At 45.0% G+C, this 27,693-nt stretch overlaps 3 protein-coding genes and 2 long non-coding RNA genes across 11 annotated transcripts; 4 read left to right on the top strand and 1 right to left on the bottom strand.

Moving 5' to 3' along the window:
• The first annotated feature begins 17 nt into the window (after positions 1-17).
• On the top strand, positions 18-13,635 carry LOC119128574 (bromodomain-containing protein 4-like). Of its 5 annotated transcripts, XM_037261097.1 has the most exons (23): positions 36-129; positions 1,858-2,002; positions 2,117-2,218; positions 2,411-2,651; positions 2,754-2,846; positions 3,638-3,775; positions 3,983-4,115; positions 4,187-4,491; positions 5,345-5,716; positions 5,866-5,994; positions 6,173-6,397; positions 7,032-7,240; positions 7,564-7,664; positions 7,766-8,023; positions 8,269-8,364; positions 8,436-8,855; positions 8,975-9,556; positions 9,622-9,740; positions 9,819-9,933; positions 10,432-10,565; positions 10,669-10,859; positions 11,792-12,035; positions 12,244-13,635. In XM_037261097.1, the coding sequence occupies exons 4-23, from the start codon at positions 2,523-2,525 to the stop codon at positions 12,310-12,312; spliced, it is 4,062 nt and encodes a 1,353-aa protein (XP_037116992.1). In that variant the 5' UTR covers positions 36-129; positions 1,858-2,002; positions 2,117-2,218; positions 2,411-2,522; the 3' UTR covers positions 12,313-13,635. The 5 variants fall into 5 exon arrangements, with proteins under 5 accessions (XP_037117009.1, XP_037116973.1, XP_037117000.1 ...); XM_037261114.1 differs by lacking the exon at positions 1,858-2,002 and having other exon boundaries at positions 18-129; positions 9,637-9,740; XM_037261078.1 differs by lacking the exon at positions 1,858-2,002 and having other exon boundaries at positions 18-129.
• Positions 13,636-15,800: 2,165 nt separating this feature from the next.
• Positions 15,801-22,776, top strand: LOC119134533 (lysophosphatidic acid receptor 2-like). Of its 2 annotated transcripts, none has more exons than XR_005100373.1 (5): positions 15,801-16,137; positions 18,292-18,706; positions 19,223-19,717; positions 20,752-21,269; positions 21,300-21,318. XR_005100373.1 is itself a non-coding variant. In XM_037271327.1 (5 exons), exons 2-5 carry the CDS (start codon positions 18,451-18,453, stop codon positions 22,475-22,477), a joined length of 1,113 nt encoding a protein of 370 aa, XP_037127222.1. In that variant the 5' UTR covers positions 15,801-16,137; positions 18,292-18,450; the 3' UTR covers positions 22,478-22,776. The 2 variants fall into 2 exon arrangements, 1 of the variants encoding a protein (XP_037127222.1); XM_037271327.1 differs by lacking the exon at positions 21,300-21,318 and adding an exon at positions 22,376-22,776 and having other exon boundaries at positions 20,752-21,011.
• Positions 22,777-24,227: 1,451 nt separating this feature from the next.
• LOC119134354 (cytochrome P450 2U1) lies at positions 24,228-26,371 on the bottom strand. Of its 2 annotated transcripts, none has more exons than XM_037271002.1 (5): positions 25,934-26,371; positions 25,154-25,804; positions 24,886-25,047; positions 24,527-24,694; positions 24,228-24,450 (listed from the first exon to the last, which is right to left on the bottom strand). In XM_037271002.1, exons 1-5 carry the CDS (start codon positions 26,343-26,345, stop codon positions 24,269-24,271), a joined length of 1,575 nt encoding a protein of 524 aa, XP_037126897.1. In that variant the 5' UTR covers positions 26,346-26,371; the 3' UTR covers positions 24,228-24,268. The 2 variants fall into 2 exon arrangements, with proteins under 2 accessions (XP_037126897.1, XP_037126980.1); XM_037271085.1 differs by having other exon boundaries at positions 24,251-24,476; positions 24,581-24,694.
• Positions 24,347-24,769, top strand: LOC119134668. The gene is made up of 2 exons (XR_005100387.1): positions 24,347-24,470; positions 24,582-24,769. It is a non-coding gene; the product is annotated as an uncharacterized LOC119134668 (long non-coding RNA).
• On the top strand, positions 25,194-26,627 carry LOC119134657. The gene is made up of 3 exons (XR_005100385.1): positions 25,194-25,319; positions 25,392-25,828; positions 25,964-26,627. It is a non-coding gene; the product is annotated as an uncharacterized LOC119134657 (long non-coding RNA).
• The last annotated feature ends 1,066 nt before the right edge of the window (positions 26,628-27,693 follow it).

The raw sequence follows: 27,693 nt of genomic DNA, 5'->3' as shown, positions 1-27,693 counted from the left end.
GACAGCCGCGTCCTTCCCGGGTACCGCACGGCCGTCGTGCGTCTGACGTCATCGACGTCGAAAGGGGACTGTTTGTTCTGGATTTGGGGCGAGGAAGGTCCTCCCAGCGCTGACAACCTAATCAGCCAGGTATGAATTGTGCTCGCTCGGTTGACACCGACGTAGAGAGCAAGGGTGGGATGCCGGCGGGGTCCGGTAAAAATGCGTTAAGGCCCCATATTAGTGGTGTTTTTCCGCCCGCTGTCAAGAGTGAACCTCGGCTTGAGCTGTCTCCGCGCAGGGCCTTGCACCGGTTCGGTCCACACACGCGCGATTGATTATTTGGCTGTTCTTTTAAGCTAATGCTACATATGGCGCATGTTGTTTCTCGGCTCCTTTGTTTGTGTATTACAAGGGTCAGATGGCTTTTGTGGTATTGTAGACAGTGCGCCGTCACAGTGACTGCACGTTAGCTCACACTCGTGCTAAAGCAACTAGCCCCGCTCGAGCTGTTTGTTTGTAGCCCCCGTAGGCCATATTCATAACAGAATTTACGTGCCCCAGACTGCGTAGCTGAGGCGCCATAGTGGAGTGGGGGCATGTTCAGCGTGACGTAACTCGTTTTCGTGAATCCCGAGCCATTTAGTTTGTATTCTGAAAGGCCGTTTACGTGCGAAGTTGACACTTACTGGTGAAACATGGCGACGTGCTAGTCATGGAAGGTTAGCTAAAACAGCGTGTAGCAGTTAGCACGATCCCTTTTCGGGTGGGGGGCACATTAATGCTGTCTTGCTTTTTTTTAAAGCTCCTGGTAGCTCACACGGAAACATATTATTGCGTTAATCCCCTAATATTCCCCTTAGTTGTTTTAAGACGTTAACGCTACTGTCAAGAGCACAGTAGTTTAATTGCTAACAGTTCCTACGTAGGTAAAATTCGCTTCGATGCTCTTTGATAAACATCACAAAGGTTGTTGAATACTGAAATATATGTGCCTTTCAGTTGAAAGGGAAATACTATTTTAAGACTGAAATAATTGTCTGCGAGCCTGCATCGACGATGTAATCATGCGGTGCCATTGTAACTAAAGGACAAAATGGGTGAGCTCTGACGTCATGTTATCCAAAACAAACCAAGGATTGATCAAACGTTGGGATTCCAAGGAGAGAAAACATCACCTCATGCTGACAGAAAAGACAAAATAATACACATTGTGACATCACTAACACAGTACCCCCGCCTCTGTATAATTGTATTGCATTTTGGGGGGCGGGGGCAAAAAGTTAGGTGAAATTATGCAGTTTTGAAAATGATACACGCTATATCTGCTCCCAAGATTGGAAATATGTATGATGAACCGTTGCTATTAGTGGAGTTAGTGATCAAGTCCCACCATTGAGACGCGTCTGTGATTACGAGCTATATAAATAAACTTGACTTGAAGCTATTACAGATGGAGGAAAGTCTCCTTTCCCTAGTGAAAGGCGTGAACAAGGCATGTATGACGTCACTCATGTTTACAACACGCCATGTGAGTTAAGGTAGTAGTTTTAAATTTGCCATTTCAAACTCACTTATGTCATTTATAGACACAGGTCATCATTTCGCCAGCCCTTGTCTCAAGACAACTTGTATCTCAAACGGCTCTTAATGTTTAGGTAGCTCGTTACCGGCCAATCAGCTATTAACTCCCACCACTGCCGATAGCAATCAGGATCTTTCTCCGCATCAAACTGACAAGTTTACCACCTTGATTTTCTGGTGTCAATCCCACAAGGAGCCTCGCTTGCCTTCTGGACCTCAACTGGAATATTCTGTCATGCTGCTGTTTGCCGTCAAGTCGATTGCCAACGCTATATACTCTGGTGCTTTATTCAGATGGAGCAGGGTGGATTCTGAGGACTTTACAGAAAGAGTACTAGTGAATAGTTTGTTATGCTCGACATTTAGATTAAGGATTGGCTGTGTATTTTCAGTCCTGTCATAAAAATGTACAATACAAAACAACAAAATGACCAGGCAGGTGAGTTTATCGTACTGAAATGCACTTGTGACTTCTCCCCTTCCGCTGCAATTAACAGCTATTTATTTTTATATTTTTTTTTACTTTCCTTGTTTCCCTTTGCTCTTCTGTCAGGGTGACGTGTTGCGGTTTGCACCCCCAGAGAGCGTCGCTGCCCCCCTTGTCGACCGCACTATGAACGACTGAGCAATTTAACGGCGAGACGGCAACAAACATGTAAGTCTCTTGAAACATTGACATAGCGTTCATTTTGGGACAGATGTACCTTCATCATCATGAATTGTCTGTCCACATATTCTCAGTATGCAACAGTGGCACCTTTTTATTTTTATAAAAATATATTATGCTATATAATGCTGGAAAAATGAGAGAGGGACTACTTGAAGCTCTTAACTACTGTCGGAACAGAGAGTCAAGCGAGGAGTGGAATGGCCTGAGGGGGAACCCCTCGGTCCCACCTGCCCCTGCCAGGTCCAATCTGCCTAAACTGACGGCTCGGCCGCTGCCGACCACCACTGCGATGGGGGACGGACTGGAGCCAGGCAGCAGCCACAACCCTCCTTCGGCCCCGCAGCCTCACATCCTGAACCCGGCACCTTCCAAAATAGGAAATTCCACCAGACCCAAACGACAGACCAACCAGCTCCAGGTGTGTAAGAGCGACAGAGCCGTTATTGATTATTTTTGTGACGACTGGGGTCAGACAGCGAGGAGTCTGCGACGACTGAGTGCGCTTCTTTTCTCTTTTCAGTACCTGCTCAAAGTGGTGCTGAAGACATTATGGAAGCACCAGTTTGCGTGGCCCTTTCATGCTCCCGTGGATGTCGTCAAACTCAACTTACCCGTGAGTCGCACGTTTTTCTCGATGAAGCCACGTACTTCCAATTGCCCGGTGGTAGGCGGGTGTTCAAAGTACAATGGGACACAATACATTCCGGTTGATCAGAGTGTTTCAAAACTTATTTTGTCCATTAGAAATATTTTTAATTCCCTGGAGTCAGACTGTCACCATATTCTTATGACATGTTTTGTTTTTTTCTTTTCTGGTTTTCAATTACAAGCGTAATTAGAAGTGCTGGGCGATTTTAAAAATGGAAATGTACTCACCCTTTGATGAATGGTGTACACTGGTGAAAGGAGGATTGCTAAAAGTGCCACTGCAAGATCTTGTGCTTAGTGTTAAAAAGCTCTTTTATATCCATAGTCTACCAAGCGTCCGTGTTTCCCACGACGCAATCAGGTCCTATCCAGTTTGTGGTTGACATCACACTTTTACTTCCTTTTTGACATCGGTACCAATCTTCTGTGGTGTCATGAGGCAAAACACAAATCAGCTCTTGTATGACGTCACGCTGATGCGTCACTTTTCTGATTTTTTTAAACTCTTAGACTGACGTCAAGTACATCTTGTTGCAGTGTATATATAATTACTGTGAAACAAGCAGTGACACCACCACAAGCGGTCATTCAATTGAAGACCGTGACCTAGAAAGATGAGAATCGAACTGAACTCAAGTCTTCCGATGGGATATCCAGTGAATTAAGATCAAATTCCACCAAGCGCATTGTGTTATTCGTAGCCGCCAGAAGACGAGAGAGCCTTTACAGTCTTCTTCCTTTGTCCCACGGTTCTAGGACTACAATAAAATCATCAAAACCCCAATGGACATGGGTACTATAAGAAAGCGCCTGGAGAACCACTACTACAAAAATGCCCAGGAGTGTATTCATGACTTCAATACCATGTTCACCAATTGCTACATCTACAACAAGGTCAGTATCTCGAAACAGTTTGTTATAAAGTTAGGGGTGTAACCATTTATCGATAGTTAACACATGGAGCTCAAGGATAAAATCATCAACGGTAAACAACAATTCATGAGCGTTAAAGAGAAACTCAAGTATGGTCAAGAATTCAGGGGGTCGAGAATATCTTGGAATAAGGCGGAAAATGGTAACAGTGTGCATTGCTTCACGCAGCCCAACGATGACATCGTGTTGATGGCAAAGGCCTTGGAGAAGCTCTTCCTCCAGAAGATCACACAGATGCCACAGGAAGAGACGGAAATCGCCGTGGTCGCCAAGGGACGCCGCGGCATCAAGCGAGAGCCTGGTAGGGTCGTAGCCGGACTCGATCTTAACCTGGGATCTTCTCGTCATTGCTCATTTGTATCTTGATTTCAGCTCCCATCAGCATGTCCGAATCAAGCCAAGAACTATCCTCCCCATCCAGCACCCCACACACGCGAGGCTTCTCGTCCCCTTCCAGCCTCCCGCAAACCCACGCGTCGTCAACCCCGCCTGTGCTGGCCCAGCCCCCACGTGTGCCTCCTACACCCGCAGCCCACGCCCCCCATCTAGGACCGCCGTACCCACTCTCAGGCATCCTACCCCAGGGCATGACCGCTGTGGCCCCTCCAGCCTCCGCCGCCTCGCACCCAGGCCTCCATCCTAGCCCGGTGATGCAGAGCACTCCCGCTCTCATCAAGGTACCTTACCAGAGCAATATGGCCTTAAAATAAATATGATATACCGTATTTTCCGCACCATAAGGCGCTTCGAGTTAAAAGGCGCACACTCATTTCCGGGGACTTTTCTGTACGTAATCCACACACATGAACAAACAGCATTATAGGACGCATGCATGCCATGACTTACGGTAAAAAAAAAAAAAAAAAACAACACAGGAGGAAGGCAGTCAGTTCGGTTGTACTATTTAAGCATGTACTGTATTGTACTCGCGTTGTTAATCAATATTAAGATGCAAATCCATCGAAATCCTCATCTTCTGTATCCAAATGAAACGTTTTGGCAAGTTCGCCATTAAACATGCCAAGTTCCCTCTCGTCGTCACTCCGTCGCTAACTACCATCACGCGCCGGCCCGACCGGGCTACCGAGGATTCATGCCAATTTGACCCCTTAAAGGGATACTAAAGCTATTTTGTCTTTTCAACAGTGAAAAGTTAACATTTTGTCTATAGTGAATTTGATGATTTCTTTTTTTTTTTTTCTCTCATGTGTAATTAACACCTTTAAAAGTGCATTTTGTCATTCGCAGTCGACTGAAAATTATGTCACATGCTCAGGGCTCCGGTAACAGCCAGTCAAGATTATGATTATTAAAATGCTTTTTCAATAATTTGATCATGGCTCAGTTGTCGAATAATTGTTGCACCCACTTCACACATTAAATGTGCTTTTCAAGTCATTTTCTTTCTATGTTCCTAGCGTTATAGTTAACAGTATATTAGTCTAAATAGTTTTTAAAAGGAGAGTCAGTAAAAAGCTGACATGATGTCATTTTGTTTGCGTCCTTTGACATCTTGTGATGATCCAACAGCAACGGAAGAGCCAGAAGAGGAAGGCGGACACAACAACGCCTACAGCCAACGACCAGCTCAGCGAATCATCTCCCGTCTTGGCGGAGACTCGACTGCGTCGCGAGACCGTTCGCCCATTGAAGCAGCCCAAGAGAGATCCGTCGCAGCCTGACTCCCAGCACCAGCTGGTTGGTGGTTTGGAGACAGGAGGCATGTTGACGCCCAAACGTCAAGATCAGATGCATTCCTGCTCCCTCCTGGTCAAAGAGATGCTGTCCAAGAAGCACTTTGCCTACGCTTGGCCCTTTCACCTCCCCGTTGATGCTAAAGCTCTTGGCCTTCATGATTATCATGACATCATCAAGCATCCCATGGACCTTTGCACCATTAAGGTAACTTGTGAGAAAAATTTACTCTCCCCTAAAAATGATTACAATAATATTTTACACCCTAAATAAATCATTTGCATCTCATGTATGTTTTGCATCTGCAGCTTCCCAACTAATTGTCCTTTAAACGATATTTTTTTTGCCTCTTTTAGAAAAAGCTGGACAACCGGCAATACAGAGACCCCCGAGAGTTTGCAGCAGATGTCCGATTGATGTTCTCCAACTGTTACAAATATAACCCGCCGGGCCACGATGTGGTGGCAATGGCACGCAAACTACAGGTATGCCTTTTGTCGTTTGCTTATTCTCAAAATAGACTTATCTCTCTGAGTACTCAATTGTAGTAAGCCCAAGTGTTGATCAAAACGAGCAACAGCTTCTATTCCCAAAAAGTAACTTCACATATCGAGTTTGTGAATTGACTCAATGCTTATTGTGTCCCCTTGCACCTCCTCACAGGATGTTTTTGAGATGCGTTTTGCCAAGATGCCTGACGAGCCCGAGGAGGCGACCCCGGTTCCCACGCCATCGTCTGTCCTTCACCCTGCGCCATCCACTCGCCAAGCGCCACCACCCCCACCCCTTGTCTCAGAAGACAGCAGTTCCAGTGTGTCTGAATCCGAGTCCTCAGCGGGAGACTCTGATCACGAGAGGCAGCAGCGATTGGCTGTCTTACAGGAACAGGTTAAAGCGGTGTTTTCTTTTTTTTTTTTAAATCTTTTAACACCTCAAAAACAATTTGGCTTTCCAATCACTGAACTAACAACCGTTAAAAATAAAGCGGCAAAAATATTCAAATGATTTCATTAAATTATCGTTTACCGTATCGCACACCTTACATTTCTGAAGAGTTGGTGGCACAACGCAAGTGTGATTTATTTCTTCAGTATTGTTAAAGGGTTTATTCCGACCTGACTCGCATGTTTTCCGCCATTTCCGGGTCTGTGCTGTGTTACCGCCCTGGTCATTGCTGTCCAATGGGAGCACGGATCGTCACAAGCGTGCATGTGTTTACAAAATATACTTCGCTTGCAAATAGTATAGTCTGAATAGAAACAGCACCGAACGAAAACAAATCAAGGGTGTAGTCAGACCAGAAAAGTCCTTTAGTCCCAAACAACTTAATTTTTTTTTGTTTGGTGCTATTTCTATTCAGACATTTACCGACATGTACATTTTGCAAATGAATTATTTCACAAAACACAAAAAAGTGCATTTGCCACTACACTGGGTTCGAGAACCCATTTTAGGATTGGGTTTGTAAGTGAGGCTGTGCCTTATGATTTTTTCCAACCACATTTCATTGTGTTTTCTGCAGCTCAAAGCCGTACACGAGCAACTGGCCGCGCTCTCTCAGCCTCAGGTCTGCAAGCCCAAAAAGAAAGAGAGGGAGAAAAAGGAGAAGGAAAAGCACAAGAAGAAAATGGGAGCGGAGGAACTCGCCGAGCCTGCCGTGCTTCACGTTTCCAAGAAGAGCAAAAACAGCAAAGAGTTGCTCATTTCCAAGAAGGAGAGGAAGAAGCCTGGGTCGGTAGTTTTGACAGCACGGTGGATAGCAGTCAGTTTTGATTATTGAAAATCTGAGTGATCAGCGAATTACAGAATTGACTGGAAATGGCATAAGAAATGGATAAACGGTTTCTTTTTCCCTACCATACTTTGGCCACAATTTATTTTGGTTGGCTTGACTTCTTTTCTTCTTTTTTTTTTTTGCGCTTCCCATATTTATAGAAAATAGCCAGCCTTGTCGTATTACACATTGTGACTTATTCCCTTATGACACGCTTATGAACACATTTCAAAGGGAAATGATGCATTGTCTAATCATCTGATGCGTTTATGAATCGCAGTAAGAAAGAAGGCATCAAAAACAGTCGTCCCGCTGTGGCCCCTCAGAGCGCCCCAACGCCTCTCGTCCCGTCAGCCTCCCTCGAAGCAGAAGATGACATGGGTATGCATGCTAGCTCACCGTTCCGAAATTTCCGTTGTCGTTGAACGAAGCGGATGAATCTGTGGAAATTGACTACAAAAAAAGCTCCGTGCCCTCACCAGACTTGTTCGGGAGCGCGCCAGCCGTCGGAGGCAAACCCATGTCGTACGAAGAGAAGCGCCAGCTGAGTCTCGACATCAACAAGTTGCCCGGTGACAAGCTGGGCAGAGTTGTGCACATAATCCAGACCCGAGAGCCCTCCATGAAAAACTCCAACCCGGACGAGATCGAGATCGACTTTGAGACGCTGAAGCCCTCCACGCTCCGGGAGCTGGAAAAATACGTATCGAGCTGCCTCAAGAGGAAAAAGAAGTCCTCAGGTAGGCTTTTTTTTTTTTTTTTTAAATGTGGAGGCTGCCGACACCAGCCACGAATTCTTAAGATAAAATGAACAGTAAGCTTGTGTGACCACAATGTGCTGCAAGCTGCCCACAACAAGTGCCATCATTAAAAGGTCACTCTAAAATGCACGGTTTTAAGTGTCTGAGGGTATAATACTATTTTTTTTTTTAATAAATGAAATGATTGCTCTGGAATGAAAATGAAAATGTTTGGTATGCTGTAGAAAAGCCCCTGGAAATGACAAACGTCACAAAGTTGAAGACGGGATCTTCATCTTCGGGCACCAGTGACTCCTCTGATAGTGAAGACTCTGACAATGGTACCAAAAATAAATATGATCCAGTTTTATTGTTTTCTTGAAATGCTTTTAAATGGACTATTTCTGTTTAGCGGGGCTGGTTCCCAAGCAGCAGAAGACGCTGTCCAACAAGGACACCAAGAGGACGCAGCAGCAGCGGCAGCCCATCACCACCGTTACTGGCCCCTGCACGCCGCAGCCTCAAATGGTCCAATCCAAATTCCCATACGTCGCTCCGCCCCCTGTCCCTGTGTCGGTCCCCGTTCCCGTCCCTGCCCCCACCGCCCCTGTCCCTGCTTTGGAATCTTCCCAGCTGTTAAGCGCCGCGTTTGACCCCTTGACCCACTTTATGAACCCTCACCTAACTCAGCCCAACTGCGAGCCTGGCCCAGTCATCACAGCTGTTTGTCCGCCGCTCACATCTGGCCTCCTCAATGCCACCGCGCCTGTTGGACCCACACCTACTGAGACGCACCTCTTCCTGAACCAACGTCCCATCACACCCTCACCAGGTCAGTGCCATTTTGCAGTTAGGGGTGCGATGAACGGACGGATGACTATTCAGCCCTTGCACCGGATCTCGGATCTGAACGTCTTTAGACGTTCTCCTTATTCTTTTCTTTATTTCCAGCCATCCATAGCGCACTTCCCCAGCAGCCAGCACGACCTAGCAGCCACGCAGCACCGCTTCCTCCCAAGAACTCTCATCCGCCTCCCTCCTCGCTCCTCTCTCCCCCCACGCCGTCACCTCAGCTTCAGAGCTCGCTTTCCGCCCCCCTCCCCCCCCAGCCCGCTTCACGGCCCCGCGTACCTTCGCCGCCATCGCACGGCATCCTGGGCACGCTCTCCGCTCAGCCACCCCAGGCCCTACTGGAAGACGACGAGGAAGCCGCACCCACCAGCGCGGATACGCCGTCCCTCAGCCAAGTGCAAAGCTTTCTGCAGTCTTTTCAACCGCGGACGTCCGGCCTGGTTCAACCGCTGCAGTCGTCGGCTCAGCTGGGACCATCAATGCAAGCCGCGATGACCTCCGCCCCCACGACCATGCATCGTCACGGCACGGCCCACGGCCACACGCAGCAGTCCTACCCGCACGCTCTGGCCGCAGCGGTGCAGCAGCATAAGGGGGTGAGCCTTCAGCAGAAGCTACAACAACTGCAGCAGCAGCAGCAGCAGCCCTCGCCACGCTTCAAGGCCGAACAGTTTTCTACTGGTAAGATGGACAGTAGTTTTAATTCACATTCAGTCAGTATTCAGTTGAATTCACATTGTCAATAGCGGCTGCTCTTGCAGGTTGCCTGCGGCGTGACAGTCCCTCTCCACTCATGATGCACTGCCCCTTGATGCCTCAGTTCCAGACGACAGGACAACAGTCCCCCTCGCAAATCGAGAAAAACGTCCGTCATTGTTTCACTGGCCCTAAAAACGCTTTACGACTAAGCTTACTGCGTGTGTGTGTTTTTTCTCTTATTTAGGACCAGAGTTCTGACTTGGTAAAAGAGGAGAAACCGCCCCCCTCGCCGGTGCTAACTCCTCCCCCGTTCAGCCCCGCCATGCGCCTTGACTCACAAAAACACGACAGCAAAAATAGTAAGTGCAGCACTTTCGATCTTAAGTGTTTTTGTTGAAATGATTCTTCCCTCCAATTCTCAATGTCATAGCCAATAACTACATCAGCACGAACACGTCACGGTGCCGTCGGCTCGTAGAATTTCCGGTCATGTTTTTCGAGAATTATTAAGCGGCAAGTGAAACAAATGGTCAGCCGCGACTTATCCTCCAACGATGACGCCACACAGAAAGGCCAAAGCTTTACTCAAACTCACAACATCTGCACCTTGGTCTGGTTGGTGACTGACTTGCGTTGTGACAAGACAGAACGATATTCATCTTGTACTCTGACAGCCTGACCTTGGTGAATGACCAAAAAAAGAAAGTCATGTAGTCTGAGAAGGCCGTTAAGCAGACGCTGTTTTCGGAAATCCGATAATACTCCTGCGTGTTTTTTGCTCACGATTATCTCTCTACGAAAACATTTGATTGAATGTTACATCTTGGCTTGTTGTTTTCCTCATTTGCCTCCGTCAGGATTAGAAGGCAAGTCATTGGATGCTTCTCGTCCCAGTTCCCGCCTCCCAGACTCCCTGGTGCAAGCCTGCCCTCAGCAGGACACCAAAGTCAAGCAAGAGCCCAAAACGCCCACAGCGTCCAAGAGGACGCCGGTATGTTCGGCAGCATGATGAATGCACTTTTTCTTTAAAGAATATTTGAAGTCAGTGCTTCATATACCAACTAATATCTTAAAAAAATATATATATATTCCAGGATGTGAAGTTAAAGAACATGGGCTCCTGGGCCAGTTTCTCCCAGAGGTCTCAATCAACGCCGGCGTCAGCCGTCCGCTCGTCCAGCGACAGTTTTGAGCAGTTTCGACGGGCGGCCAGGGAGAAGGAGGAACGAGAGAGGCAACTGAAGGCTCAAGCGCAACAGGCCAGGAGGGAGCAGGAGAAACTGCGGTAGGTCACAGCATGTCACTGGAGACCAGTGGTGCCCAAAATATATTGAGCCCCAAGGCTCACATTTTTTAAGTGAAAAACCACACAGCTGTCGCGTCGCTAAATAGCACCCTCTGTGAACTCAAGTAGACTAGCATTAGTTCTGTCCATCATAGTACGTCACGCAAAGATACATTATTTGTAAATAAGTCATCGTTTTGGAACAAGTAACTAGATAACCAGCAGATAGCACTTGGTAATCTCTTTCCTAAAAAGCAGGTAATGAAGAATGGGGGGTTTTTTTTGTATTTTTTTTTAAATAATGAGAAATTATTTTAAAAAGTGTCATTCATTTTGAATGAGACTTTGTTCAAATTCTGAATTAAGAAACTGAGTTTGAAAATTTTTTTGTAGTTGGGGCGGGGGGCTTTCTCAATGACTGTCGAATTAAATTCGAATCTTCACTATTCGTAGGCTGGCCTGGTCCATAACCCTCGCCAACAGTGAGGGCCCGATATTATTGTTCATAAATTGATTACCAATATTATATAAATCGATTTTAAAAGCCTCATTGGGTCAAATCTCTTTTTTTATTGTATTTATATTTTGTCTTTATAATTTATAAATTACTTAAACTTCAAATAAAATACTAAATTTGAATTGTTTTTTACTTTTATAATGAATTGGGTTACAATGATATTCAATGCATTTTAAAATATTTTACAATTTACAAATTAAAAAAACAAAACAATTACAATGAATTAGATTACAATCAAAGTCGATACATTTTAAAATATTTGACAGTTTACAAATTTAATTAAAACCGAATAAATATATTTTCTAAAATATTTAAATCGTTTTATATCATTTTTTACATAACGGAATGGGTGCAATGTGTCCTGCGGGGGCTCACGTTGGTCACAGTCGCTCTAGCTCATTGTGTTGTTCCACAGCCACGACGACGACAGCGTGGAGCATGCTCGCCGGGCGCAGGAAGACACCCGCCGACGGCAAGAGCAGCAGCCGTCGCCCCTCGCGCCCACACCCCCGGCTTCCACCCCGCCTACTCACTCTCTGCAGCCTCCTCCCATCCCACCTCCGGCGCCCTCCCCGACTTCCTCGGCCGTGCAAAACGCCCTCGACCAGCAGAGGGAGATGGCGCGCCGTCGTGAGCAGGAGAGGCGGAGGAGGGAGGCGGTAAGTAACCAAGAAAACATTTTGTCAAATATTGGAACAAATCAATGTAGGGCCTTAATGTTGTGTAAATAGTGGTATACTGTCATATCAATCAATTAACAAGTAAATTGTATGACCGCTTTGGCAAAAAAAAAGTAATCATCATTGGCATGTTCTCACCGTGCCTGCGTTGGGTACCTTCTAAGCCATGATCTCTTCTCTTATGCAGATGGCTGACACCATTGACATTAACTTCCAGAGCGACTTGATGGCCATTTTTGAAGAGAATCTCTTCTGAGTGGAAAGAGCAGCGATGTGTGAGAAGGACCTACGCATGCACACACTGACGCCATGAGCTAATATACATGCCCCCATTGCCACATGAACCTCCGTATATGGACTATATGGTACTTGTCCCCTATTTTACGCCATATTTTTCCCTCAGAACGCAGATACGTTTTGGTGTCTGACGTGATATGTATAGTTGGCTGAGAAAATGGAGTTCCGAAAAAAAAAAAAAAAAAAGAGTCCTTTAAAAGGCAAGAGTGATGGTCGAGGGTTAAGGAAATGATTTAAATCAAAGAAATAGAATGTTTTAAAAGGTGCACGGACTTTTGACGTTCCCTGCTCTTTTAATTGTGTTATTCCGAGATGGCCTCGAACTTGTTGGGCTAGTTTTCTCAGGACACAGCGGCACAGCCCCCCCCTCACCCACAACCCCACCCAACAGACCCCAGAAGCCTCGAGTGTGTCCTCTCTGCCATAGCGCTCTGGCCTGTATTGTCTTTGACCACGCCCTACAAATTCTGACATATTATATCTAAATAGATACGTAAATATATATTCTATACAAAGACAAGGGAACGTAAATGAACATAGGAGGAGTTGGGTTTGTGTTTGCAGTGTGGTGGGGGGGGGGGGTCCCGGGGCAATCTTGAGTGCTTTTATTTTGTAGAATTTTCTGTAAAGAAAAAAAAAAAATATGATGCCATTGCCATTTTTTTTTTCGTTCCTCCCACCACGGGCACAATCTATGCCCAAACTGTTGAGTTCTGAAAGTACATTCACACTCTTTCACTTTTTAAGAAAGGTTTGATTTAATTTGATTTTTTTCTGACCCCCTTTTCCCCTTTTAGGAATCCAAATATTTGCGCAGCATTTTTTTGCTCGTCTTCTTGCACTTTCGCTCTTTTACACCCACTTCCTATTCGTTTTCTGTCACGCTAATGTCAAAGGCTTTTTAAGTCGTTTCACCCGCCTACTCATGACACCCGCCTACACCACTTTGTGGGTTTTTCTTTTTCTGAAGCGTTTCCATTGTGATTCGGCTTTCTGGCCTGCACACTTATGAGTGTTTTCAACATTCTAACCAATTAATCCCGCCACCACCTCCACCTTTTCTTACTTGCTTGTTATTGGACTTTTTGTCAGTTCTTCCCTTCATATGCCTTTCCCCCCCCCCCCCCCCAGCTGATTCATTTTATCCAGAACCATCTTGTTAGTATGTTGACAAGTGAGGCATTGACGTCAATAGATTAATCTTCAGTCTATGGAAATTTTTTAAGAAAAGTATTAAAGTAATATTTTTAAAAAAAAAAAATAAAAAAAAATAGTGTTTGGGGTTTTTGTCATCTCTATTGGTTAAATAGTTACTGTGGTGATCGCATCAATCCGGTGGGTGTGCTGTTGCGAAACATATTACGTCATTGCGTTACATTGACCTGCTACATACAAATATTCTCTTTACTTATTGCTCAGCTGTGTCAACATTCATATATATGGTGGGTTGTTTTATATTATCTAGTACATCTAATTGTAGTGGAAGCATAAAAGGAACGCAACCAGATACACACCATTATCTTCTCACAAAGTGGCACAGTAAATTTAGATTTAAGCATCCCTCTCACAAGAATATTCACATTAATAACTTCATACTGTAGTACACATTTTGGGCTACCAAAAACCATATATTTTATTATGTATTTGATCTTTTTAGGCCATTAAAATCTACGGCGCGGATAATCGGCCCTTAAGTGTCGTCCTCCATTTAAATGTTCAGTATTTATAAAGTGCAGTATACAACAAGAGTTTTTTTTAACCCCAAGTATTTTTTTTAGGGGAGGGGGGTGGGCAAAGTGTGTTTTGAGTTCCAAGCATGGTCAAGGAATAAATTCAATAGGTATCTCACTGTACTGTTCAATCAACATCTCTCTGACAGTGTCAATCCAAAAAGTGAAAATGTGTTTGTGATGGCAACCTATTTTGATCCAGCTCTCGCATTGGAATGCTCATCAACATTGCTCCATCAACCACACGAGGTCTGCATCCATTCAAGAGTCTCAGGATGTGTGTGATGTCATCTTGAAAGAGTGGAAAGTATGCGGGGGGTTTACACACAATCTGCTCGCAAGCGTTGCACTCTTCCCGGCGATGCCATTAGGAAGTGCTCGGGGGGCGGCATCTAAGTCAATGATGAGGTCAATCAAGACCCTCCCTAAAATCTATTCCAGATGACATTAAAGGAGTTCCGCATGTGATCCTCAAACTCACATTTGCAAACAACATATGAGTCACACATTGCTTAAGAGCACATAAAATAACAATGATAAAATGGCCACACACTCTCAAGTCATTTGGCTTTCATCGGACCCCTGCTGCTTCTCAATCTCCAAAAGTACTCGAGTGGCAGTTTTAAACACACAAATTAATCCATGGTATCCTTTCAAGTGTCAATCGAACCTAAGGGTTACATATATTTGCTTGGTAGAAGTCTGCTTATATTACAAAATGAACAAAGATCAGTTAGTTTGTATCGCTCATTGCTGCCAGCTACAGGACTGTGGAATGACTTCAACTCCAACTTGGAACTACTGATGTAGCTCATGTTGAAACAATAGCGCATTAAAGTTTACAATGGAGCCCTTCTTTTTTCAGCAATAACCAATATGTCATTTTTAGTGCTCTCTAAATTCAATTTCCACTTCTATTGATGCGCCTCATCTGCCAAATGAAGGATACCACTTGGGTATCAAAAGGCATGAAGGCAGCCACTCTGCATCTCCTGTTGCCGTGGCGACCGCCCAGAGAAACGAGTGTAAATACTTTAACGGCACCATTCTACACACACGTACACACGGCACGTATTGCGGCTGTCATATTTGGCACTTTTTTATAAACAGGAAACATAACTGCATTTTCCCCACTGACACCCACAACCCCCCCCCCGCTTCTTCTCACTCACTTCACATCTGTTGTCATTCTGGTATTTCCTCTTCTTTTACCATCATTGTTGTCATGACAGTATTAGCCCTGACACGAACACTTTATTTTTTATATATATATATATTAAAACAAACACTAGAAACTATTGTGTGGTTTCTGTCTCATATAACTACTTTTTCACCTCCCTGTGTATTGTGATTGGCTTAAACATAATTGTGTAGGTTGTAAAAAAAAAAAATAGATGTGGTTTGAAGTGGGCATTTCAAAGTGTACACTGGAGCATGATTGTTCAGATTTCAAGCTTTTTTCCTATTTATTTATTTTACTAAAGCTATTTTTCAGTAGGTTTTTCATAACATATTTTCACTTTGCATCGACTTCAATAATTCGCTTTAGTAGAGCCCGCCAACCACCAACTGTCACTCAATCCAAGGTCAACGTATCATTGGTGGTCGGCATCGCGCTCAGCCAATGATGCGCCTTTTGTAGGCGGAGCTAGAGCACCGGCCAAGATACATCCCCCTCTTGAAGGAGGCAAAGGAGGCGGGGGAAGCGGCCAGCGGTGGATCCTGCCGCGCCCTTTCCGCCCCTTACAACCCAAAGTCAGTGAGCGCTGGCCCGGCGTGCAGGTAACGACAGGAGAGCGCAAACAATTCCCGGAAGCAGGCAGACAGGTTGGCCCGAGGACGTTTCGGAGTTTCTGGCAACAATTCAACATCGAACCTCGCTTGAATTGGAACCAAATGTTATTTTGTGTCGTATTTGCCGTCACATTTTTGTGGGTCGTCGCAGCTTCTTCTTTGCGGGAGGTGACCCTGCAGGTACTTTCAGGTACTTTGTTTGCTAGCTCGACGTCTTCTGTGGATTTACTCGAAGATTGAGCATAAAGGAGCCAACAAAGGTGACTATCGTTCATTTCTTTATTTTGCGTGTGTTATAAATGAACATTTTTGGGCGAAACTGGTTTTATTGCCTTTTATGGTAAGGCGCACTTTAATTTTGTCGTGCGTGTCAGAGGTGCTTCTGTACGCGGAACGTTTTAAGATCGATTTTTTTTTCTTTTTTTTTTTTTCTTTTCTCTTCAAGACTCCAATGTGCCTTGATAAGGACACAGGTTGTTGTTTTGAGCGTCGGCTGTAGCATCAATAACTAATTTTAAACCAAAGCTAATTATTATATAGCTAGACGTACTGCTTAACTGCTTGTAGATTTGACCCTGAATAGCAGAAGACTATTACTAAGATGCAAATCTCATTGTCATATTTGCTGAATATGACAATGAGATTTGCTATCCTTCCAAACTATAGCAATTGAATTGTTTTATTGCATCATGTTTTTGCCAAGAATATTCATTCCGTTGTTTTGGAGTTTTTTGAAAACTCAAAAAAATGTTTTACAATATCCTTGTGGAACTTTTTTTTTTCTGCACAATTGAATTGGAATAAGTATATACATAAATTGATACTCATCTGAGGTTCTAGGCCACACAAATTGGTTATCACACCCATGGAGGGATGCGAAATCATCCGATCCGCATGTTTGCTTTGTGGACTTCCCATGTTAGATTTGCTTTCCTCAAATCTGTCTTTCTTGAAAAGTTCTCCCATTCAACCCACGGCATTGGTGTCCATCCGACTTCCCCGTGGCATGTGGCTGCATGTGTCGGGGTGAGTCAATGGCTAAAAGGATCCAATAATACAGATGTTACTTGCTCAAAGTAGGAGCTTCCTGCCTCTTGTGTTAGAGATGCCACTTTATCTGCACAAACCCAACCAGAAGATGAATGAAGAAAAGAAAAAAAATCAATTGGGTGTAAATTTCCTGCTGAAAAGAAATTGTTGACTCGCGCAATACTTACATCCCCCCTTCTAAGAATGGTGGGAGGAAGAGGCGACTCGGGCGTGGCTGCCCTGCTAATGACTGGTTAGCGTCGAAACTGCTGTTTACCGTCGACGCGCGTTCCCTGCAAAAAACACTAAGTCATGTGTCAGGCCACAGAAGTGGTGCAATAAATTTGGACGCCAGCATTGTTTCACACTGGAGGAACACTCTTCAGATGTTTGCTCTCGTGTCAGCAGATTAGGCCAAATTGCTGCACAACAGCAGTCGCCATAGCCGGCCAGTTCAATGGCTACAAAGCGCTACTTTACGGTTTAGTTGACCATTTCCATAAACCGGTGAACTTCAGTACAGAAATATGTTATTTCTTTTGAAAAACGATTCTGCTGAACTCAACTCGACCTGGCTACGTTTGACAGTGACAGTGGGATGTTTGCCTCATGACAAGATGCTTGTGAAAATATTGCCTTGCTTTACAGATTTTCATTCCAAGATTTACAGAAAAGAATCCAGACTGTGTTGAGCTAGCACAAAAAAAGTGAAGGGTAACAAAAAAACGTTGTAAAATATGATGTGCTGTTTTGTAAACAAAAAGTGAGCTATTGATTCTTGACAAGGATTCTGACCAAATGAGTTTTGACCAACTCCAGCATGTTGGAAGGCTTTTGAGATTTGAGGATTTCTTCACATTCTTTCTAAACTAAACACATTTGTGGCCCTGAACGTCCCCTCCTGCTCTACATTTGTATTTTTTTTAATTTGGCATCTTCCTCTGCGGAACCCTCAATTGGCCAGTGGGCTACTGAGGTGTGTGAGAAAATGTTTGGGTTAAGATTGTGTTACATAGCTGCGCTGTGCGATTGCAAGGTGTTGTGGAGAAACGGCAAAATGGCGTCAGTGTGAGGGCGTGATGGTGACCCGAAAGAACTGGAGAGGGAGGTTTGTCTTTAAAGTTTGTACCGGTCGTGAAAAGACAAGCCTGTTCTCATGCGGACACAATGCGACAAAAAGTCATTCATTAAACGGTAGAAATGTTTTTGAAATAAAACCCCAAAGGGAACAACATCTGCGATTCTGTCAAGAGAAATCTTGAATTCCCCTCCACACAAAATGCCAAATAACTACAATAAAGCAAAACCATTCTTTGGAACTCTTATAATTGTGTGTGTCTGTTTGTTCACATGTTCACGTGTGTGTGTGTGTGTGTGTCCCACAGACGAGCATCGTCATCCGTGCAGCTGACGGCATGCAGCCCTCCAGGTCATCAGAGAGAGGGCCAGTTTGAAAGGCGACCTAGTGTCATCGGTCTGACCCCAATGTCAATTTGAAAGGCCTCGACAGCTCACCTCTCTCCTCCGCCAACCTTCTCGCTGCCATGGATATTCTAACAGACGACACAGCGGGATGCTACTTGAACCGCAGCGTCAAATTTTTCTACGAAAAAAGCGGCAAGAACATAAGCGACCACTGGCGCCGTCGTGACTATGTGATCGTCTCGCTGGGCATGGCTGTTTGTTTCATTGTCATCTTGTCCAACCTGATGGTCATTGGGGCCATTTTAAAAAACAGACGCTTCCATTTCCCCATCTATTATTTATTGGGGAACCTGGCTTTCGCGGACCTCTTCTCAGGTACGTCGACTGTTACACGGTGAACCGGTGATGGACAACTCATTTCTTTGATTGACCACGAGGACAGTTAAAGTCAAATATCCAAATGTTCCCAACTTCTGGTTCAACGCTTGTGCTGCGTCGTTCAGAATGTTACCTGCTGCAGGCATGGGCGGTGCTAGGATTTTTTTTTTCCTCTTTGGGGGGGGGTTTGGGTCCATTTTTTTTTTTTTTTTTTTTTTTTTAATTTGTATGGGTCAAAAAAGAAAATTGACAAGCCCAAACATTTCTTCCAAATTAATTCATTCGCTACATTTTCGTCACGGAGGCCAGGTGGAAATATGAAAAAAAATTACCGGAAATAATTGAAAAATACCCCAAAAACAATCAATCATCTGGCCTGGCATCACCAGGGGTTCGAAAATATTGCCCTCGCAGATTCTTTCAGCCTTGCGGTCCAAGCATATTTTAGCGCTCTGCCAGTGAGCTCTCGGCCAGTAATGCTAATTCTTTTTTTCTATCTACCTTCTTTCACAGGTGTCTCCTACCTCCATTTGATGTTTCACACAGGTCCATGGACTATCAAGTTGTCCAAGTACCAGTGGTTTGTGCGTCAAGGCCTGATCGACACCAGCCTGACTGCATCTGTCCTCAACCTCCTGGCCGTGGCGGTGGAGCGTCACCAGACCATCTTCAACATGCAGCTCCACAGCAAGATGAGCACCCGGCGGGTCTTTGTGATCATGATCTTCATCTGGCTGGTGGCCATTGTCATGGGCCTGGTGCCCACCATGGGATGGCACTGCCTGTGTGATCTGGACAAGTGTTCCACCATGGCGCCGCTCTACAGCCGCAGCTACTTGGTGTTCTGGGCGCTCCTCAACCTGCTCACCTTCTCCATCATGGTAGCTGTCTACACTCGCATCTTCTTGTACGTGAGGCACAAGAGCAAGCAGATGTCGCAGCACACCACCCAGATGAGACATCGAGAGACGGTGCTCAACCTGATGAAGACTGTCTCCATGATCTTAGGTGAGGCGACAGTGCGGCACATCTTTGCACATTTGGGAGCTTGCGTCTATTCTGTCTTGCCTCAGCTCATCTTCATTCTTCTCCTTATCAGTGCTGCACATTGAATTACAATATTGTAGAGAAAAATTGATTTTTTCCAAAACATAACATGCCTGCGCTTGGTACGCGAGACTCTCCTGGCACAGACGCGCGTTTCTTCACTCCACAACTCTCCTTGCGTTCCGGAGAACAATCCTGAAGTACCTCCTCGCCCTGCTCCTTTCACCGTGTCCGAGCCTCCCCCCCCCCCCGCCTTGGTTTTGCCGTTCCAACATGACAATAAATTCCTCTAGTTGCTTCAAGTCCCCTTCGTCTTTTCTGCCGTCGCTTAGCAGCGAGCGCCTGCCACCTCTGGCATGTAAGGGAGGCCGGCAATACCCTGGCGTGCCTCGACAGGGAGATGCATACTTGACTTAGGAAGACAGGATGACGTGTCAGTTTGTGTGTGTGTGTTGTTTGTGTGTCTCAGGTCGCGACCGTTTCAACGTTTACACCTGGTGTGTGTGTGTGTGACACGCCAAGTAATCCTTGGCCTCATGCAAATTGCTCACAACACACTTTACGCTGTGGACAGCGTTATCAATTGGCTGAAAGGATTCGTGCGCTTCCCAATCAAATGTCATGATAAGGAACTGTGATTATGCAAACTAAACTGTGTGGGTCTGCTCGCCTGTGTGCATGGCTGTGTGTGCGTGCGTGTGTGAGATCAATTTACGGTACATTCCCATTCTCCCTCAAGGACCTCCTGCTTCGGACATTCTTCAGCGCATTCATCTGTTGTCTTTGCACTATTGTATATTTTATTCCTTTCAGTTATCTCCACCAAGATGAGTTTTTGTTGCTTTGTTGACCCAAAATTCCAGGATGTGAATTTTGTAAAAAAAAAAAAAAAAAAAAAAGATGTAGAAATCAACACGTAACGTAATATTTCATTATTAGAATTTAAAGTCTTGCATAATTAGTCCGCTCAAATATTCCTCTGCCTCCCTCTACAGGCTGCTTTGTGATCTGCTGGACTCCAGGCTTGGTGGTGCTGCTGCTGGACGGCCTGGGCTGTGACGAGTGCAAAGTGCTACGCTACGAGAAGTACTGCCTGGTGCTGGCCGAGTGCAACTCGCTGGTCAACCCCATCATCTACTCCTTCAGGGACAAAGACATGCGGAGGACCTTCAAGGAGATCCTCTGCTGCCTGTGCGGGCGCAGCGGCGACAAGTCCAGCTCGTATGCCGTGAACTTTAACACCCTGGACCACGAGGTACTATCTGAGAGCAACGGAACCGAAGTCACGAGTCTTAAACCAAACAACCACTAGTGCGCGCGATGACTGTTTGCTCACTGCACGCCGTTCCCGAACCACCCAAAAGGTCCTCGTTATTCACTCTTCACGGAGTTGCTCACTGTTTCCTTTTGGAAGAAGAGCAGAGAGAGGCGCGTAGTGCATTTTAAGCTGCAAAAGTTATTGGTGTTGTTTTTAACTCTTTTCTAATTTTCATTTCTGTTGCCGTGATTGGTCAAAACAAACGTTTGGTTGGCTGCACAAGTTGCTACATTGTCCAATCGGCCGTTTTTCCTCGCATGGCCGGTGGGCGCGCTGGAGCCTTTCCCAGCAGTTTTCAGGCAGTTTGTGCACCCTGAACTGGCAAGGAGTGTAGATTAACGACCATCCGCCCTCACTATCACACCTACGGACAATTCGGAGCAGTCAATTGGCCTGCCGTGCCTGTTTTTGGTCGATGGGAGGGGATTGGAGCAGTCGGAGGAAACCCACGTGGGCACGGGAATAACGTGCTAACTCCACACAGGAAGGCCGGGAAAAAAAGATGCGCTTGTCCTAAGTCTTATTATAGCTTTGCCTTGAGTTTTTGTGTGCTTTTGTTAAGCTGAACTTTTCTTGTTTGTACAATTGGTGGACTCTTGGGATGTTTCAATGGGCTCAAAATCTGAACGACTTTTGCTATGACAGTTAAAAAAACAAAATGTAACAACTTATACAGCTTGAATGAAAATGTCTATCCTCATTATCTGCCTTCCCATCAGTTTTATACTCTTTTTTTTTTTTTTCTGCCATCCATTTAAATAATAAATACACAAACCAGCAGCATATGCCAGACATGTGACGCTTAACAAGTATCTTTGTATACTGAGATCCGGCATAATGGCTGTGTCAAACATTGGCCTGTGCCTTTTGCGTGCAAGCCAGTAACTGTCATCTAAATCCAGTCCCAGCTTTGTGGTACACAGATGGTGTCCTTCCTCTCATACTAACCTCTGAAGTCAGGTCCTAAAACTGCATATTTTACCAGCAGCTAGCGTGAAAAGGCCTTTGTTAAAAGTCCATTTCTGCCTTTGGACGTTAAATTGGTAGAAAAGTAGAATATCCGTAAGTACACTGTCTGTGCCCATCCCATTTTGGTTGCATTTTATACAGAAGATCAACATTGAAAAAAAAGTTGTCTTTTAGTGGGACCATCTTCACGTTTTCCCTACTTTGTCTTGGTTAACTAACTTGTTTTCCTCTGTTTCTTTGCTTTCTTTGTTTTTCCCCCCCCTGACCCGGTGTCCTCTCCTTCCTGCTCCACGCTATCACCTCTTCCTCCCCTCTATTACCCCTTCCTGTAGAACTCCAAGTCTCGCGACATGCCGCTGATGGAGAAGAGTAACGGAGCGCCGCTCATCGGCAAACACTCGGACATGACGCCCCCTTCGAAGCGTTGGAGTTAAAACACAAACACGCACGCTCGCCCTATAGAAGGAAGATGTCGTCATAACTTGTGCGTGGCTGGGGCCTCATTTCCTCTTTTACGGCCTGCAACCAAGTGTGTGTGGAAGCCGCTGGGTTTTTTTTTTTCTTCTTTTTTTCCTTTGTTTTTGTCACGCTTGTGAGCTCCTCAGCAAGTTTTTGTCAGCTTCTGAGTGGAGGACAGCAACACAATTTGAGCAATTTTATTTTTTTTTATGCAGTCTACCATCTCAAAATGTATATTTGCAATGAAAAATGAAAGTGGTACCTCAAAATTCAAGCACGTGTGGTTCATTAGCTAAATTCAATTTCAAGTGTGGAGTCGAGCCCAAAGGTTTTTGGGAGTGACTGAAAATTTTGCATTTTACTAACTGCTGCTTCAGCCGCTTTCTTTTTCTATTCTAAATACTAGAGCCTAACAGATAAATTGTCCAGGCACATTAGACTTTCAGACTAGTCAGAATTGTCACTTTAAAGTCAAAACTTAGACTTTAAAGTGAGAATTTAGACTTTAAAGTCACAATTCTGACTTTAGTCACAACTCTCACTTTAAAGTGAAGTCAGAATTCTGAGGGGAAAAAATCAGAATCCTGTTCACCTTCACAGGCCCTAATCTTCTTCCGTATATTGGGACTTTGAAGCTGTTGTAAATCATCTTTTTGCCCTACGTCACTGTAGTGTCTATGAATATTCTGCGCAGACGTGAAAAGTTGATTTGAAAGTTTTTAAAGTGGCGTTTGGGATAAAGTGATTGTGTCCAACTTGAGCCAGTAGATGGCACTAGAGGTAAGAAATGCCTCCTTTTTAAAATACCTTTCCTGACTTCATTAACTTTCATTGTTTTCTTTTTAACTCCCAGCAGGCTTTTTAAAGTTGGAGCGTGGCTGGTAAGACGTTGCTGCGTTAGATTTCTCAGCTTGCGTCACCTGTTTGCGCCAGAAGCGCCCAGACCATGGGTGAGCTCCAGTTGCCAACACAGACAGACAACGTCAGGGTGACGTTGTGCGTCTGGCCACGCCCCCTTCGCTCACCGGACCAGCCTAGACTACCCGGTCAAATTCACCCTATGTTTTTATTCTCACGACCTGCTGAGAAAATTCTACTTTCCAATCCACGTTTTGACTTGAGGCTGCTGTGACTTGCTACTGCCGATCAAGGTAAGAACTGCAATTTTTGTGTCCCATGTGAGAGAAGCCCCAAGCATTGGTTCACCACTAAACTGTTATAATGTGACAGTTAAGACACATTTAGTTTATTTTTCATAGCATATTCTTTTCCTAAAATACTTTTTTACTTTGTGGAAATCGTGTGTTGTTTTTTTTGTTTTTTTTCCATATCACGGAAAATTTGTAAAATTCCACTACCAAGGAATCTAGAATTTTGTTTTTTTTCTCAGAAAATACTAAAATTTTCATGATGCTCATATCCTATTGGATGTTAACAGTATGCATACTTTCTTCGCATATTACAAATATGTATAGATTATTTGGCGGTGGGTGCAATCTAAAGTATAGTAAAATTGCGTTCTTTTGAGGATTTTAGACTGCAAAAACAGGAAAGCATTGATCATTGCTTTGTTCTCGACTGCTTTTATTTCACATGTTTAGTCCAGACATTCTATCACCAGGCTCATTTCATTTATTTGAACAGCATTTTTAACACTCTACTTTTACAGTACTGACCCTGAAACGCTACAAAATGTACCTAATAAAGTGTCCAGTGATTTTGTACATCCAATATATTGCACTGTTTGCTTTTCCAATCCGCTTACTTCACTCACGAGGACCGACACATACTTTGAAGGGGCACGGTGCCAGAGTCAGGCCGTAACGTCCGTGCATGAGCGGTGGCGGCGTTCCCAGTGGCAGCCGGAAGGTGAAGGCCTGCAGTAGACCTGTGACCATGAGGAAAAGCTCCATCTTGGCCAGCTGCTCGCCCATGCACCCCCTGCGACCTGATGCCCAGGAGCGAGAGGTGGGAACCTTACATCAGTTCACACGCGCATATGCCCCGTCGGATGAGTCACGTACCGATCCCAAAAGGCATGAAGCAGTCTTTTCTCAAAACATTGCCCTCATCATCCAGGAAGCGCTCCGGCTTGAAGCTGTCGGGCTGCTCCCACACGGTGGGATCTCGATGGACGGACCAAAGGTTGGGCAGGAGGACTGTTCCTTGTGGGATCGTGAAGCCCCGGAAGTCTGCCAACGTGTTAGGGAAAAGTAAAAAATGAAGTGTGGAGTTAAATTTAGCCATATAATTAAATACATGAAATTGTCATCTCATTATAAAAATAGGTAGAAAAGAAGCGGTCACTAAAAAAAATAGAAGTTGCACACACAAAACAGATTGCAACTTGCTTGGCAGAGGTAAATATGTCGTATGATGTCACCTGTGGTCTTAGACGCCATGTGAGGAATGCCCAGAGGAACCACGGAGGTCAGCCTCTGGACCTCCATGATGGTGGCCTCGGTGAAGGGCAAATGTCCCCGGTCAGTCAGAGAAGGCACTTTACATCGTCCCAGCACCTCGTCCACCTCTGCCTGGACCTTGTCTGAAACCATGGGAGAAGCAAAAATATGATCATTTCTTCATTAAGGTCACCAATCACAAACTAGTTCTTTACATTTTGTCTTTAGCAGGACTTTTTTTTGTTTAACCTTGGACATGAGGATGCACGACCATGTAGAGTAAGATCCACAGAAGAGAGTTGGTGGTGGTGTCAGTGCCCGCGATGAAGAGATCAGCAATGATGTAGAAGAGGTAGTCCTCGTTGAAGCTTCCGTCCTCCACGCCCGCGGCTCTCTGGCTCGCCATCTCCGCCAGGTACATGTCCACTAAATCTCTGGGGTTCCCCGGGTCCAGCGTGTCACGGTGCTTGTCGATGAGCCTCTTCAGGAAGGCGGTGATGTCACGCTCCACCCGCCGGAGCTCCCCGAAGACGCCGAAGGGCAAGTGGTAGAGTGGTGGGAAGATGTTGATGAGGACGGCGGGGCTGTTGACGCACAGCTCCAGGCCGCGCATCATCAGGCCAAGCAGGGTCCCGAACTGGCGGTCGTCTTGGGGGAAGCGTTCGCCCAGGGCTAAAGAGCAGATGACGTTGGAGACGGCGTTGCTGACCAGCGGTGTCAAGTCAATGCCGCCTTTGCCAGCTTCCTGCTGTAGTCGTAGAAGCTCACGTTTGACCGCCGCCAGGCCTTGGAGGATACACGGCTCCAAGCTAAGCTTCCCCACACCGAAGGTTCGAAGAGCGGCGTGGCAGAACTTGCGGTGCTTTCTCCACACCGGTCCATAAGGCGCAAAGACGATTCCTTGGGGGGGGAAAACTGATGCAAGTTACTTCTTAGTTTATTACATTATATTCCGCTTCAATTACATTCTCGATAAATGTATAAAAAAACTCACGAAACGAGCAAAGTTTAGAGTAACTGAGAGCGCACCTTTGCGTTTTGTCATGATGGTGACCGCAGGGATGTCAGGCCTGTCAGAGAACACTTCAGGATGGTTGAGCAAAGCGTCCTTGATGACGTCATAACCGTTTAGCACCACTATTAGCTGCGTGCCCACAAATAGGCTGAACACGTCGCCGTAGACCGACGCTTGCTTTGTCAGCGCCTCCACGGGTGTCGCAGTCGGCTTCGACGCCTTCCCGAGTCTCTTCCAGATGAACGAAGGTATGAGAAAAACGCCAAAATTGCCCACGATCGGCAGCGGCTTCGGACCCGGAGGAATATTAACCAGGCGACGGCGGCGTTTCAGGTAGTAGTGAAGGGACAAATAAACAACAAAAAAGACGAGCAGAGTTGCGAAGTTTACTCCCGACAGCAACGAGATGCTCCAAAGCCGGAGCATAGTGTCAACGTTAAGGCATAAACACTTTCAATGAAGCCATGTTTGTTTTCTGAATGTAAACACAGACCGGAGACATTTTTCCGGTATTGCAGTGGAGCGGCTCTCCCATTGGTGGACAGAAAAATAGGCTTCTCTGATAGGGTAAGGACTAAAAGGGTTTCTCGCGTGTTATAACTCCCGGAATTATGACTTGCAGGACTGAGGTATTTTTGATTCTGAATTTAAAATTTCAATATCAATAAGTATTTAAAAAAAAATTACGATATATTCATTGTAAAAAAATTAGAAATCCCAAATCAGACACTTAGGTGTTCTTAATTCAGTTTATTACAATGCAAAGACCACAGAGATGAAACACAAATCAAGTGGTTCTAAAATTAAGTTTAAATAATTCATAATATAATTATAATAAGTAGGGAGGAATTGAACTCGTGAAGGCTGTTTTGGTACACGCGCGCACACACACTAAAGTTAAACCCACTAAGGCAGCGATTCCCAACCAATGTGCCGTGACCTATGGGTGTTGTCGTGAGAACTCATGAGGTGTGTCATGCGAAATCTTGGCTGGTATGAAAATGACTCTTCAGTCACTACTAATTATGTATCTTTGTTCATCAATCTAGGCCCGCAAGGTATTGAGAGGCAGAATGAATTACTACCATGACACTTCCACATTATTTTACGACATTTCAATTTAGCACTAAAGAACCATATACGTACACCAATTTTAAGTAACTTTTTTTGACTGGTGGTGTGGCGCGAGTAAAGCAGCACGATTATGGCCAAAATGATAATCCCGATTATTTTGATTTATATTGATATTTTGTATTTTATAATACCATAATTACGATTATTAATCACAATTTTCCTTATGCAAGTGAAAACTTGCTTTTCAGCTCCAATGTTTGCTGAACGTCCTTCTCAGCATGACTGAGTGTTCGCCCCCCCCCCCCCCCCCTGGTGGTTGGGTGACTGATTACACTAACAGAGCCCACATTTTGATGTAAATATAAATGTAAATATCACAGACAACTACATTAATTTAATCACAGCAGCCATAATTGTGATTTCAATTTAAAAAAAAATTATGCCTGACATTCTTTTACATGTAAAATATGTCTTGGTGCCATAAAGGTTGGGAAACGCTGCACTAAGGCACCATGTAACACTGATAGTGAGGTTCTCTGAACAAAAAACCCCGTTGGAATGTGACAATAAACCCTTTTAAATACTCTCGAACAAAGTTAAGGAACCTTATTCCTATCGATTTTTAATGGGAAATCTCACGTGACCATAAAACAAAATATAATGCGACACCTCCTGCGTCCCCTTTTCTTCAGCACAATAT

This window comes from Syngnathus acus, chromosome 1 (genome assembly GCF_901709675.1).
Source record: "Syngnathus acus chromosome 1, fSynAcu1.2, whole genome shotgun sequence".
NCBI classification, from domain to species: Eukaryota; Metazoa; Chordata; class Actinopteri; order Syngnathiformes; family Syngnathidae; genus Syngnathus; species Syngnathus acus.
Note: the sequence above shows the minus strand (reverse complement) of the source record. Positions and strands in the feature narration are given on the sequence as shown.